Source organism: Notolabrus celidotus, chromosome 1, assembly GCF_009762535.1.
Source record: "Notolabrus celidotus isolate fNotCel1 chromosome 1, fNotCel1.pri, whole genome shotgun sequence".
Lineage (NCBI taxonomy): Eukaryota > Metazoa > Chordata > Actinopteri > Labriformes > Labridae > Notolabrus > Notolabrus celidotus.
The window spans coordinates 30971793-30985727 of NC_048272.1; the positions used below are offsets into that span (position 1 = coordinate 30971793).

The following is a 13935-nucleotide window of genomic DNA, read 5'->3' on the forward strand; positions in this document are numbered from 1 at the left end:
GTGTGGCTCCTGGTGCTTCTGCAGCCAGCCTCAAGTGGACACTCAAGGAACTGCAGTTTTCAACACGTCAACTTCGGCTTCAATTGTCACAATCGGAGGTTACCGCTTGTTTCACATCCAGATAGTAGAGCTTTAGAGCATTATGGTAGGAGATATATTAAGAGCTACAGCCCCAGCTAGTGGAGGCAGGCTGAACTACAGCTTAGACCCAACATTTGATCTACATTGTAGGCATACATTAATACAAACTAGCAACGTTTGTTTAGTGAACGAAATAACCAAATATTATCACCCATGCTCGTCGTTACATGAATTATTGCTTTTTCAAAACCGTAGGCCCAAAATGTCAGTCGTGTTGTCTAGGCTGTAATGCAGCTGCCTGCCACTAGCTGGAGCAATGAGGAACCAGCACTGGCATATGGACGGTAGCCTGCAAGGAGGACTGAAGGCTGCTGGAGCTAGCTCTGCTAGTGTTAGCCACACTCAGTAAACCAATCTAACATGCTAACCTGCAGACGGTGGGGCTGAGTTCAGACCGTTTTCTGGTTGTTTTCTCAACTTCAGGCGAGCAAGTCGGCTAGTCTGATTTTATAATTTTGTTTCAACAACTTGGAAATGAGTCGCTTAAGAACATTGGAGTTGGCAGTGGGATGCTTTAAGAGAACGGCTGTTCTGATGAATTCTAATGAATACTAAATAAATTCATTTGAGTCCTTTTCAAGCATGAAGGAGCTAAATATCCCGGTCCTTCTTTTCTAATTTTCAGCTGGTTATCTTAAAATTGAATGAGTCTTGGTTTGGACTGGTTACAAAGAGAAAAAAAGACAATTCAGTAGCCTCTCCTGCGAGGACTTGTGGTGATGTTGTTTTAATATTCTAACATTTCTTACACTTATCTGAGACAGGTTGATGACTAAAACAAACAGAGGGAAAAATGAAAAGTAAAATCTTAAGCTGCAGCTTGATGCACGTACGTTAAACTGTTATAACTGCTGCTCGTCTCTTATTCCATGTTAAAATCTTTGTCAGCCGTGAGAGCGCTGGAAGGTTTTAGGTTTGTTTGGATAAGAGTGAAAATAATGACATTAGCTTAATACAGCACCACTGGATGACTTCACACTGACTCTGTATTAGCTTATTTACACTATAAATAAAACGGTAGTGATAAATTGGTAATCAATAACCTTCATGAAATGATAGACTGAAGAAAACCAGAGAACTGCAGAGTGATCACATGATTTTATATTTAACTACTTGTCCACAAACATGGTCGCCCTCCCCCCTAACAGGTGGACCTGATCTGATCTGGTCCTCACTGGTCTGCACCGGATTCTGCACCATCGTGGCTCGGACCAGACATCTGCATGAAGAGCTCTCTCAGCTCTGTGATGTCATCATCCAGGGCTGCGGCGGGTCGCTGCTCGCGCTCCTCGATGAAGTCCCACAAACGGACGCTGTTCATAAACTAGGAAACAAACAAATTATGTTAAAAACTACAAATCCCAACACACTGACCTGATGGACTACAACTTTGGGTTCAAATTAAAGAGTCTGACCCGGACGTTTCCCTCGGAGCTCAGCTGTTTCCGAGGCCGGTCTGCTTCTGCTCGGGTCCCATCGGGGAAGGCGTGAAGATACAAACACTTCCCTCCGAACGGACACGAGCCCCGACCCTGATCGAAGTACTTACACGCCTTCTTACTGCAGAGACAGAACATAAATTAATCACTGGAGTTATATTACGGTGTCAGATCTTTAACCTACAGGTCGACCGTGACTACAACACATCTTCAAAGGTTTCATCAACAGGCTCCCATCTGTTGAAAATAAAACTCACCCAACTCCAGACTTAAAGAGTTCTATGAGGTGGTCCTTGTCGTCCTGGTCCTCCACCCAATAAACCGAGGGGATCACAAACTCTGAGGAGACTCGACACTCTGGACACGCCCTGACAAAGAGAGAGAGTAGGGAGACAGATCTCAAAGACCCTGTCCTGACTTCACAGAACTACAACAGGGGTTGATCGCTCATCTCTGGACCCCTTTGCAGTATCTTTCCCAAACCTCCAAGACTTCCCAGCTCTTGTGATTCCACACACCAAAATGAGTCTTGTCTTTACCTCAGAGACTCCCCTCTGAGGGCATGAGGGCCTCGCTTTAAAACATACCAGTCCTGAACCCAGAGACCCCTTCCTGACCGTGGACTGTATAGTAATCTTAGCGAAATGATAGCACCAACATGAAGGCAAACATTTAGAGCTCCCCCAGGTGACTGTCTGCAGTATAGGTCGTAAACCCCGCCTCCTCCATCTTAACAGATAGAACATGGGTCAAGCGGTAAAATATAAAGACATGTCATTTAAATGTTTCTCAAACATGATTTCCTTTGTTGAAGGGTAAATGTGTATTTGGTGGTTGATTTGTGTGTCTCAATTCAGAGGTCGCTGGTTTGATTCCAGGCCATGACCTTCAGCTGCATGTCTTCCACCTCTATCTAAACCCTGCACTTCCTGTCTCTCTTGGGCTGTCCTTTCATAAAGGCAAAAGTTTTAAATAATGACTTTTTAAAAAAGGTGTGTTTTTGTTTGTGGAATGAGCGAGACGTCAAATCAACAGCTCCACCAGCTCCACTCCTGCAGCACAGGCTCAGGTTTGTTTTACTTGTAACATTTAATTTGCATCTGAGATATTTAATCTTAGTATTTTCCATTTCATTCCACGAGAACTTCCTCTTAAAGTTAGATAAATCTCCCAGGCTTTCTAACAACACCACAAAAGAATGCAGGAGCAACTTTTGATGAGACCTTGGATAGAGACTGAAACAGAGACTGTTTAGATTTCAGAGACCAGGCTAAAACACAATCTGCTCCATGCCCCAAAAACTTCAGTCCATCTGAGCTGACCTTCCTTCTCTTATGGGGCGTTCACACCAAACGCTGATAAAATGATTCACGCGAATAAAGCAAATTAAACGCATAAATAATTCACCAGAAATGAAAAATCGGAACAATCAGAATGCAGATCTTCTGGTGACACATGGCATGACGTATGGACCATCGATAGTTTATTCATCTGGAATATATCGGACACATTAAGTATATCTCTGTGCGGTTTCCCCAAACTTTGTGACACTACCTACTTTTTATGGGATCAGGAATAAACAGGAGCGCACTGTAAGGAGAGTGACTGAGGAGTTTAGATTATCTGGCAAGTTGTGAAAACTTTTGTTTGTCACTTGATTCAAGCTATCGCCACATTACAGACACAGTTCAGGCTTGTGCCTTGTAAACTCTTACTTGATGATCTTGTTGCTGAAGTTTCTGGTGCAGCGCCACTGTCGGATGCAGGCAAGACAGAAGGTGTGACAGCAGGAGGACAGGATGCCGAACCTGCGATCTGATGGGTTTGCCTTCTGCACCACCACCTCCATGCAGATAGAGCACACCTGAACGACAACAGCAATCACCGTTACTGCCAACAAACAAACAGGATGATTCATCCTAAAACCCTGAAATGTGCCCAAAAACACTCAGATATATTCAACACCTCATGCCTGAAGGCCAGGGTCCATGCAGGTTCCTGATAGTTAAAACAAACACTGGAGTTTGGGAAAGTTAAATGCACACTTTTACACTTCTGTTGGTTAAGTTGTGGCAGACTTGACCTGCAGTACCGTAGTTATTTCATTCACAGAGTCCGCATTAAAGCTAAAAATCACACTTGTTGAGATAAGCAAAGTATAAGAAGATATTTATAAAAAGAGTGGACACTCCAAAATGCTTTCTCCCATTACAGTGGTTTTAAATGAGAGCCCGATCAGTAACGGATGTCACCCACCTTGTCCTGGCTGAGCTGGGCTGCAAACGCCTTCTCCATGTCGGCCTCAAAGGCGAGCATACACATCTGCAGACAGATTGACATTAATGCTGCAGGATATTTACACACAGTTCTATCATATGCATGTTTCTGAAATCAGTTGAATTGTGCTGTGAAACGAAGACACATTGCTGCATATCTTCGATTAATTATTTTCTAAATTCCCTTTTGTGTGTGTGTGTGTGTGTGTGTGTGTGTGTGTGTGTGTGTGTGCGTGCGCGTGCATGTGCATGTGCGTGTGGGTCTGATGAGGCAACTGATAAAATCAAACAAAGTGACGTGCACACCTTTTCGTGCGCTCTCCTCTGCTCTGTGTCGTGAGGATGGAGCACCTGCAGCCCGCACACCTCACACAGGTCGCCGTGGAGATAAGTACAGTTTTCTTCATAGTAACAGTGTCCAGCTGCGGCGTACGGACACAGCTGGGGGAGGTCCTGATAAGCCCCGCCTACAGGGGGAGGGGGGGGCGCTGAGAGAACAGGTAAATTAAAACATAGTCTGTGAGTGACGACTATTAATCAGACGACAGACATCTAAGAGCCAATCAGAAGCAAGCATTTCCTGTAACCAACCTTGTTCTGGTGCTGAGCTGTCAAGACCCGTCCTGATGGCGTCCACGTATGTTTGAGGAGCCGCTGCTGCCGCTATGTGCCCCGGCCCCAAGCTCTCCACTGGACCCCCGAACATAGTGTCTACACCAAGGGCTGACAGACAGACAGAAAGACAGACAGACAGACAGACAGACAGACAGACAGACAGACAGACAGATATTAGCCTGTAAGACAGCGTTCAGTCACTTGATGAAAATCGCTGCAGAACATTTTTTCTATCTTAATAATTAGACGGCCTCCTTCGTTAACTCAAGTTGAAGCACAACATGGCTGTCATGTCTAAAAGCTGATTTATACTTCTGTGCTGCCCCTTCACAGAAGGGTCCGACGCGGACATGAGCACCAGCGCCGCTACGATCTCTGTTTACTTTTCTACAGCGATTCAGAGCGAGTTATGTTAATCTACAGCTGATACATGTTGCTGTTTATCATACAGACATGATTACACGGAAGCATAGAGAGGAGACGTCGGAGAGGATGTGCGGCCGATGTCCGGGATCCCAGAAGTGCTGTAAATGTGGGAAATACAATGCCGCCAGTGAGCAGACCAATCACAAGTCTTTGGATCGGCATTGATTCTAGGCCTAGTTACATTTTTGAGGAGGTGAGCATCACCTCCGGCGTAGGCTACAGCCCAGAAGTATAGATCAGGCTTTAGTGTGTCTCTCACCTCTTTCTCTAAGGACCATCGTCTTCTTTGCCCCACCTCTATCTGGAGCCCCGCCCCCAGCTCCTCCCATAGGAGGATGGTTCTCTGGAGGTCCTGCCCCTCCTCTGAATGAGGCCTTCACGTGGTCATACCTGCAATGGAGGTCAAACACATCTGAATACACACAGGAAGTGATGTAATTTAAAAGCGGTACCTATCACTTTGGTGTTACCTGTCTGTTCAGACTCACCTGCAGCGGTCTCCGTAGGCACACACTCCTCTCTGGTAGAACTTGCAGATGGTGGAGGGTTTACTGGTGGTCGGGTCATGAGAGAACATACAGCGACTTCCCTCCCTGCACACGCCGTGGAGGAAGTACCTGAAACACAACACACCTGTAACTCCTAGTGCACAGCAAAGGACAGACACACACTCGTCACCACAGTAACAAGGAAACAACAACTGCTCTGTGATTGGCTGACGGTTTGAATCAGAAAGCTCAGCAAGTTTATCTCCAGGTTACCATGGCAACTTACTGAAGAATCTCTGGAATCTTTTCATGTGTAAAACGAGTCTGATGAAAAGGTTAGCTGTGTTTCACTCTAGGTCATTGCTAGCATGATGCTACCGAAACAGAAATCGGAGTCTAAGCTGAAGAGACTTTTAAATGTTTTTTATATTATTATTTATTCATGTTATTATTATTATTATTATTATTATTATTATTATTATTATTATATTATATTATTATTGGTGAAGAAGGACAGCTCAGTCCTTGACCCTGTGGAGGTGGTGGCTGACAGAAGAATTAAGGCCAAGCTGTCGTCTCTGATGGACATTTCTTTTCTATATATATTCTTGTTGAAATTCTTGTACTGTACACCTTTTTGTCTGCTGCTGTAACTCCACAACGGATGCTGCTCAGCTCGGCCCCTGGAGCATGTCTATGTTGTGTCCAGAAATAGTGGAAAAACGAACAGGCTTTCTGCAACAAATTAAAATGCTGAAAAAATCCCAGTAGAGCATACACCTAAACCGAGATAAGTGCTCGGGTAAATTTCTTTCAAGGTTAGCTAAATTACGTGGCAGAAATGACACCGTCTGCAGAAACGGTAGCCTAACATGCGTTCCATTTCTCATTACAGGGGACGAGCTGAGCAGAATCCATTATGGCTAGAACAATTACTAGTTATTTAAAAATCATACAACCCCACTTCAAAAACACTGAAATATCCCTTTAAAGCTGCTGTTGGTAGAAATGGTGGAAAAACGTAACTTTTTTTCTGCTGGGCTTTGAGAAAAGGTCATAATGCCCATCGGTACTCATCAGTAAGTGGAGTAATTTGAGACTATTATGAAATCTCTGGGTTTTCCAATGCCTTTGGATCATACAATGTTATTATTCCCCTTATTCCCGTTATGACGGACCAATCATTGCTAATCTCCAATCCTCTGTGCTGATTGGTTAAGGGGTGGCCCCTACTACGTCCTCCGATTGGTTATGAGTCTGGCGCGATCATAATTGCACACACTGATCTGTGTTGGGGGGCTGAGAGGAAATCTGGTTGGGGGGGATAGTGTTGACATTTGAAGTACCTCTCTCTGAACAGATATTTACTCTGTGACTATCAACAGCAGCTTTAAGGATAATTTTCAGGGGTAAAACCAAAAGATAAGAAACCTCAACCTTTAATTACAGCCAAACGCCAAAGGCAATTCAAGAACTTCGGAAGCTTCCTCCACTGTTGCCATGCTACAGATTAAAGTTTCTCTATTTAAAATAACCAATTATGAAATAAACCAAATGTTTGCCAAATCTGACACCAAAATCACCAACAAAGAACAGCGCTACTTTTCCGTGATTATTTACCAATCAGTAATGTCACAGTTTTGTACAAATCTCGTGTGGATCTCTTTGTATCTACTGAGCACAGGAAGTCCTTTCTGTCTGTGACTTTTTGTCCTTTAAAGTTTTACGGATATATTTTGTATACGTGTGCACCTATTACATATACATAATGCTAGTAAGTGAGTTTATATACTTACAGAAATGAAAACAAACATATTGGCATGAGTCTATTTATAAACAAAGGCGTTTATGTGAACATAGAATATGTCTGAATCCATGTACCGTTACGTCTCTGTACTGACTGTTTACTTACACTAAATCTATATGTTTCTAATCTTTCGTCCATCCTCCTTAGTGTATTACACGGGGCTGACTGGATGTGTAAGGGAGTATCAGCCATGTAGTGTTCCTTCGTCCTTCTTTAACTTCACACACACTGAAAGAAGGACACAAGCTAACAGCTAGCAGCTAACGGCTAAAAACATTAGCACGAGGCTAACGCGTCCGCCGTGTTTCCGTCACTAACCCGAGCGCGAGCCTGACGGCCAGACAGGTGAGTGACAGTCAGACAGGTGAGGGACAGTCAGGGGACAAACAGAGCGACAGACTCACCGGCAGGTCACCTGTTTGGTGCTCATCTTCCTCGCGGAGCTTCGGGAATGACGGCTGCTTTTAAGTTGTCACGTTGGTGCCTCGCCCAAACAAATCCGGTAGCTAACCGCAATCACAGCAGGAAGGTTCCTCCCCAGTATCAATCTGTCTATCTCAAGCAGAGAGATACTTTAGTAAGAGTACAGGATCAGGGCCACTGACAAACACTTATTTTAAAGGTTGAGCCAGTAAAAACACCTTTTTTGTTTTCGTATCATTAAAATCAAAATTAAGGTTAAAGTCCAAATTCTCAAATTAAAGCCAGAATTCTGAGATTAAAGCCAGAATTCTGAAATAAAAGCCAGATTTCTGAAATTAAAGCCAGAATTCTGAGATTAAAGCCAGAATTTTGGGATTAAAGCCCAAATTCTTAAAAAATAAGCCAGAATTCTGAAATTAAAGCAAGAATTCTGAGATTAAAGCTAGGGTTGGTAGTCAGATTTAGAGCAAGCTGCTATCTACAGCCGGAGTAAACCTGGGAAAACACCAACCCATCCCTGCCATCAGGAGTCAAATTGCGAAACCAATCAAATCCCGTCCTGCCCGCCTCCTGCGTGTACATTTCCCCGGCATGCACTCCCTGTCCCCTGTCTGTATTTACTGCCCCTCTTACTCGACCTCTGCCTGTACCCTCTGACCCGATGAGGTGCTTTGCTCAGGACTGTAGTCCAGATCCGAGTCTAAAAAGCTCTCACCACCGGGGCTCTGACAAGCAAAAGAAAAAATAAATGACATTTTGAAAGTCCTACAGAAAATTTAGATATATCATATGTATTATAGCTTTTCCTGATATCGTGTCATCGGTACAACTGGATAATGACAGTTGTGAGTACTAACGATAGCCATGTTTGTTTGTGTTTTTAACTTTCCCTATGATAATGTTTTGGTGATTTCTTACCGCTGAGTGAGACATGAGTTGACGTAGTGCAAAACACAAACGATGTGCTGAGGACCGGTTTAGAATCAGTCATGATCATACGGTCGCGAATCAGCAGCGCTTGTGCATGTGAGCGGGGGCGTCGTCTTGGTGGAGCTCCGAAGGGAGGGGGGGGGGGGTCTATGTGAGTATGAACACTTATCTCTTTCTTACCTGTCCTGCCTCACTGAATATTAAATATGTCAGTAATGACTTTCTACCTTGATTTTATCCCTTAGTTATTAATATATTTCCATTATTATGTAAATATTACATGTCAGAGCTCTGAAATGTACAGTGGCCCTGAAGGGCAAAACACAACAACATTGCTGAAAACACAACATTATATCACAAAACAGAAAGGGGAATGACAACACATCTTGTTTCTGATTCCACAGAACGCAACAGCTCAACATCATTTCCTGTTTCTATTACTTCTACTCAGCTGAGTCCCTGCACAAAATTTTAAACTGAGATGGAAGGAATGGAAGAGGAGATGGAAATAGGATTATTTCAACAAAGGATACACATGTAATGTAGCCTAATACTCCTATGGTGTAGCCTACATATCAGGACATCCTCAGGTCTCAGTGTCAGGTGTCAGACCTCAGATGAAAAAGCATCAGGTCTTTTTCACTTCAGAAGCACATTTTTTTCCTTTTTTCCCGTTCTGATTACACATAATTTGACTACTCTTTGGAAAGTACTCTGATTACATGTAATCTGAATGCTTTTGGGAGAGTACTCTGAAAACATATACACTGATGACTTTAGGAACAGTAACAGGATGGTATTCTTTCTGATTAGTTTGGAGAATGAACTCTGATCATTACAGTTAATTGTGTGATGGTTAGCACAGACAATCTTCAACAAAATAATTCTTGGTTCATATCCTAGAATGAGGCTTTCCATGTGAGGAACAATCTTTTCCCACTGTAACTGAAAACACCTAAATCTCAGTTAGATAAGCACTGCTAGGCTGGCCTGGGATCACCTGTGGTGCTTGGTACTTTGTGGTGTAAGGTGGTGTAAGGTGGTGTAAGGCGTGATCGAGTTAGCCTTTAAGTGTTTAAGTGTTCAAATCCTGGACAGAGACCTATTTGGTGGTAAACATGAAATGTTTCATCACAAAGGAGATGAGCCGTGCTTATGAAGTACCATTAAGATACAAATGAAAAAACCTAGAGAGACTGGCAGAGGCAAATTGGAAAGCCCTGCTGCCTTTCAACTCAAGGGTCCTGGGTTCAAATTCCAGTGGGGAGAAACTTTCCTCACACTATAGTTTGAACTGTGCTTTCAAAGTAAAATATCCAAATCATGGAATGAAAAGACCTCAAAAATAGAGCTAAACCAAGCAGCCCTGCTTAGCCCTGTGGTGTTGAGTATAGCCCTGCTACCTTTCAATCTGATGGTTGTTCATTCAAATCCCACTAAGGGTTTCCATTGTGATGTGGAAATGAAACTCTTTCCTCACAATTTGGTTAAGCTGTGCTTTTATACTACACATACAAAATTGTGAAATGAAATGACCTATAATCCCAATAAGGGTTTTAAATGTAATATGGAAAATTAACAGTTTCCTCACAATGTGATTGAGCTTTGCTTTCAAACAACTAAAAAAAAATGGTGGTATGAAAAGACAGAAAAAACGCATGCACTGCTAAGCATCTCTGTGGTGTTGTGGATATGACTGCTGCCTTACAGTTCCAGTCCAGTGTAGGGAATGTAGAAGGTGGAGGCAGGGACTGTACAAGGTTGAGGCAGGAAGTGTGGAAGGGACAGAGGAAGATGGATGAGGCAGGGAGGAGCAGGAAAAAAGCCATGAAGTCCAGAATATCACCTCAAAAACGTGAAAAGGAAGTGAGAGAAGTGCAGGAAGAACAACAGACCCGGAGGTGGTGTAAGGTGGTGCTGCTGCCTTACAGTCTGATGGTTCGGGTGGTCCAACTAAGGGCTTCTAATGTGAGATGGAAATAAAACACTTTCCTCATATGTGCATGAGCTGTGTTTTTAAACTACTTCAAAAAATTGTGAAATGAAAAGACCTAAAGAGGCAAACACTGTAAAGTTGCCCTGTGGTGTGGTGGACAGAGCTGCTGCCTTTCAATGCAAGGGTCCAGGGTTTGGATCCTGGCGGCGACTGTCCATGGGAGATGGAAATGAAACACATTCCTCACACTGGAGTTTGCTTTTGAAGTGCAATATCCAAATGGTGGAATGTAAAGACTTCCAGAATAAGCCCTGTGGTGTTGAGAATAGTTAACATGTCATTTTGTGTTCTGATATGTCGTCGTGTTTTCTGAAATGTTGTTGTGTTTTGCTCTTCAGGGCCACCATAGACATAAGGTAGCTTCAATTAATTTCCAAAATGTAAACCACAAGGTGTTCCTCATTAATTCACCCAAGAAGTATTCATAACTTACCTGACTTGTGTCCCCCAAAGTATAGTCACATCATGACATTCATTTCTTAATGATTACCTTACATTCTGTTAAAGAAAATTTGGGCTTCACTATGTGTTTGAAAATGTGAATCCCTTGAAAACTTGTTAAAGAAAGATAATCCAATGTCAGTAAATTAATCTTTTTCCCCCCAAAATTATGTAACATTTATTGCAAACCAATAAAGGGTTTTCATGTCATTGCCATTATTCAAAAATGAACTACATGACAAAAATACACATACTTAATGGTACTTTGTCAGGAAAGCTAGTAGAACAAAGCACTTATAATCACAGTAAGATTATAATTGTCTGGTTTTACCTGCCCAACAACAGGAACAGAAATGAAAAACATGTTAGGCAAGGCAAGGCAGCTTTATTTGTATAGCGCATTTCATACACAAGGGCAACTCAATGTGCTTTACATTAAAACATTAAAAGCATTGGAAACATTCAGACAGTCATAAAAGAACACAATTAAAATGACAAATATAATTAAAGTAATCAAATTTTTAATTTAAAGTGGGTTAAAATAAGCTAAGATAGGAAGGCAGTGGCAAATAAAAAGGTCTTAGTCTTTGATTTAAAAGAGGTGAGAGTCGGAGCGGACCTGCAGCTTTCAGGGAGTGTGTTCCAGATATGTGGTTCATAATTGTAACCCAGACAAATATGCATTGATAAAGTTCATAAGGTATGTATGTTAATACATTGATAAAGTTCATAAGGTATGTTACAGTTTAAAAATAAAGGTTTAAAAACTCTTAAAAGTACCGGAGTATAAGTTAAAAACAAGTAAAGTATAAAATGCTTTTGATGTATTGTATTTCTGTTTTATTGTGAAAAGCTAACAGGAAGTGCTGTGTATGCAACCGCTGCTAGTCATTGGCTGTAGCTTGACGTGAGTGAGAGAGGAGAGGTGATGCGCTAATTTGACCGGGAGAGACGGCAATGTGTGCGCCGCTGTTCGAGTGAATGAATGAAAGAGTTGTGTTGATCATTAACCCAATGGTCGGTAATGTACCCTCGTTTCATGTTTTTTGGATTACCTATGGACATTTCAGCTCGAAGTCTGTCCTTCAGTAGGGTGTTTTGTGGTACTTTGAAGCGGTTTAGCACACAGACTTTTAACATTCGCTAGCTAAGTGGATGCTTTGCACGAGGACTAGTTTAGCTAACTCAGCTTGCTAATGCTACTTTTCATCATTCCGGCCTGGAGGTGAAGCTCGTGATGGTCGTGACCGAAGTGCTAAGAGACTGCTAGAAGAGTGCCTTTGGATTGTATTTTATTTTATTTTTCCTCCGGACATCGCTCACGGGAGTCTATGCCTGGACCAGCAGACGGGGATTTCGCCGCCATCTTAGGACACGGGGTTTGTTTCCTCCTCTTCCAGTGAACTTGGACCACGCACTGAACTACTTAAACCGGTACTGTTTATTTTGTCTGCTCATAGCGTGAAGCATCCGTTAAGTTTGGACCCCATCGCTCCCAAGCATCGCTCAGGCCTGCAACTATAAGGTTTCTATGGTTAAATAAGCCGGCTGGTGTGAGTGTGTGTGTGATTGGTGAGTGGGCCCCTCACATAGTTTATTACAGTATAAAATCTAAGAGCAGATGTGAATATTGTTTGCTTACATGTTAAGTAAATTATAAGTTTTGCATTTAACTTACTGTTTGGTCATTTTGCCTGTTTTTAAGTGTGTGTGTGTGTCTGTGATCGGTTCACTGAGAGTGTTAAAGGTGTAGTAAGTAATATAACACTTTAAAGAGTACATAGGTAGGACTTAAGAGGCAGTAAATTAAATAAAGTAGTTGACCTATATTAGTCTCTAATATTACATAGAAAACCTAGGAAGCCCTTACCTAGAACAGTGGGTAGAGGTGGGCTACATAAATGGAGGCACCGCTGGGATTATATTGAGATCAATTGGGATAGATTTACTTTATTTTCTGCGCTTGGGTTCCTACAGTCACAGTTTGAGCTATAATTTCACACTTAATATTCACATTTTCACACATATAACATGGCAAGCACAATGGTTGACAAACTGAAGAAGTGGTGTCGTGGAGAAGCGCTTGATGAGAGCCGTGCCCTGCTGACAGTCGTCCCTGAAAACACAGAGATAGCAGTTATTGAAGAAACAATGCAAACCATTAAGTGTCTTGGTCGAGTCCGAGTCAGAGGGCGGATTTTTAGTGATACAGACAATGAAATGCTCGTGCTTTGTGAATGCAGAGAGACAGTCACTGCAGAGAATGTCCCACCGGAAGTGACAGCACCTGAAGGTTCGACAGCCTGGTCAATTATCACTGCATTTAATAAGCCCAAGCCTCAGGATGACTTTAACATCAAACTGAATGCTCTCTTACAGACAGAGGGAAAAACAATGAATGATGTACAAGCTCTATTCACTGAGTCACAACATACCCCCTCTCCTGAAGAGTCCCTCATTCGTGCAGTTACCGATCTAATAGACAAGACAAACAAACCTGCTGCAGAGAGCGGAGGGTATCGCCGCCTGCGCGTCTTTTCAGGTATTGTACCTACTCTGGCTGGAGAGGAACAGTTTGACCATTGGTTAGAGCAAGCTTACCTGATGGTTGAGGAAAGTGATGGCTCTGACAAAGACAAAAGGAGAAGGATAATGGAGAGTTTAAAGGGGCCAGCTCTGGAAGTGATCAAAGCAATACGCTTATCAGATCCTGATGTTACTCCAGTAAAGTGCTTAGAAGCCCTCGAAAGTGCTTTTGGACTAGCTGAGTCTGGTGATGACCTGTATTTCTCCTTCAGACTCTTACAGCAGCAACCTGTTGAAAAGCTGTCGGATTTCCTCAGAAGGCTTGAGCGTGCACTGACCAAAGTTGTACAACGAGGTGGTCTGCCAGCCAGCAATATGAACACAGCCAGAGTCGACCAGCTACTTAAAGGGGCAGTCAATGCTGACT

The 13935-nt window shown here is 42.7% G+C and overlaps 1 protein-coding gene across 1 annotated transcript; it reads right to left on the reverse strand.

Moving 5' to 3' along the window:
* Positions 1–833: 833 nt before the first annotated feature.
* mkrn2 (makorin, ring finger protein, 2) lies at positions 834–7726 on the reverse strand. Its single transcript, XM_034683609.1, has 10 exons — positions 7597–7726; positions 5386–5514; positions 5157–5287; positions 4448–4579; positions 4163–4344; positions 3837–3902; positions 3296–3444; positions 1838–1948; positions 1557–1701; positions 834–1465 (listed from the first exon to the last, which is right to left on the reverse strand). The coding sequence occupies exons 1-10, from the start codon at positions 7620–7622 to the stop codon at positions 1313–1315; spliced, it is 1224 nt and encodes a 407-aa protein (XP_034539500.1). The 5' UTR covers positions 7623–7726; the 3' UTR covers positions 834–1312.
* Positions 7727–13935: the final 6209 nt, after the last annotated feature.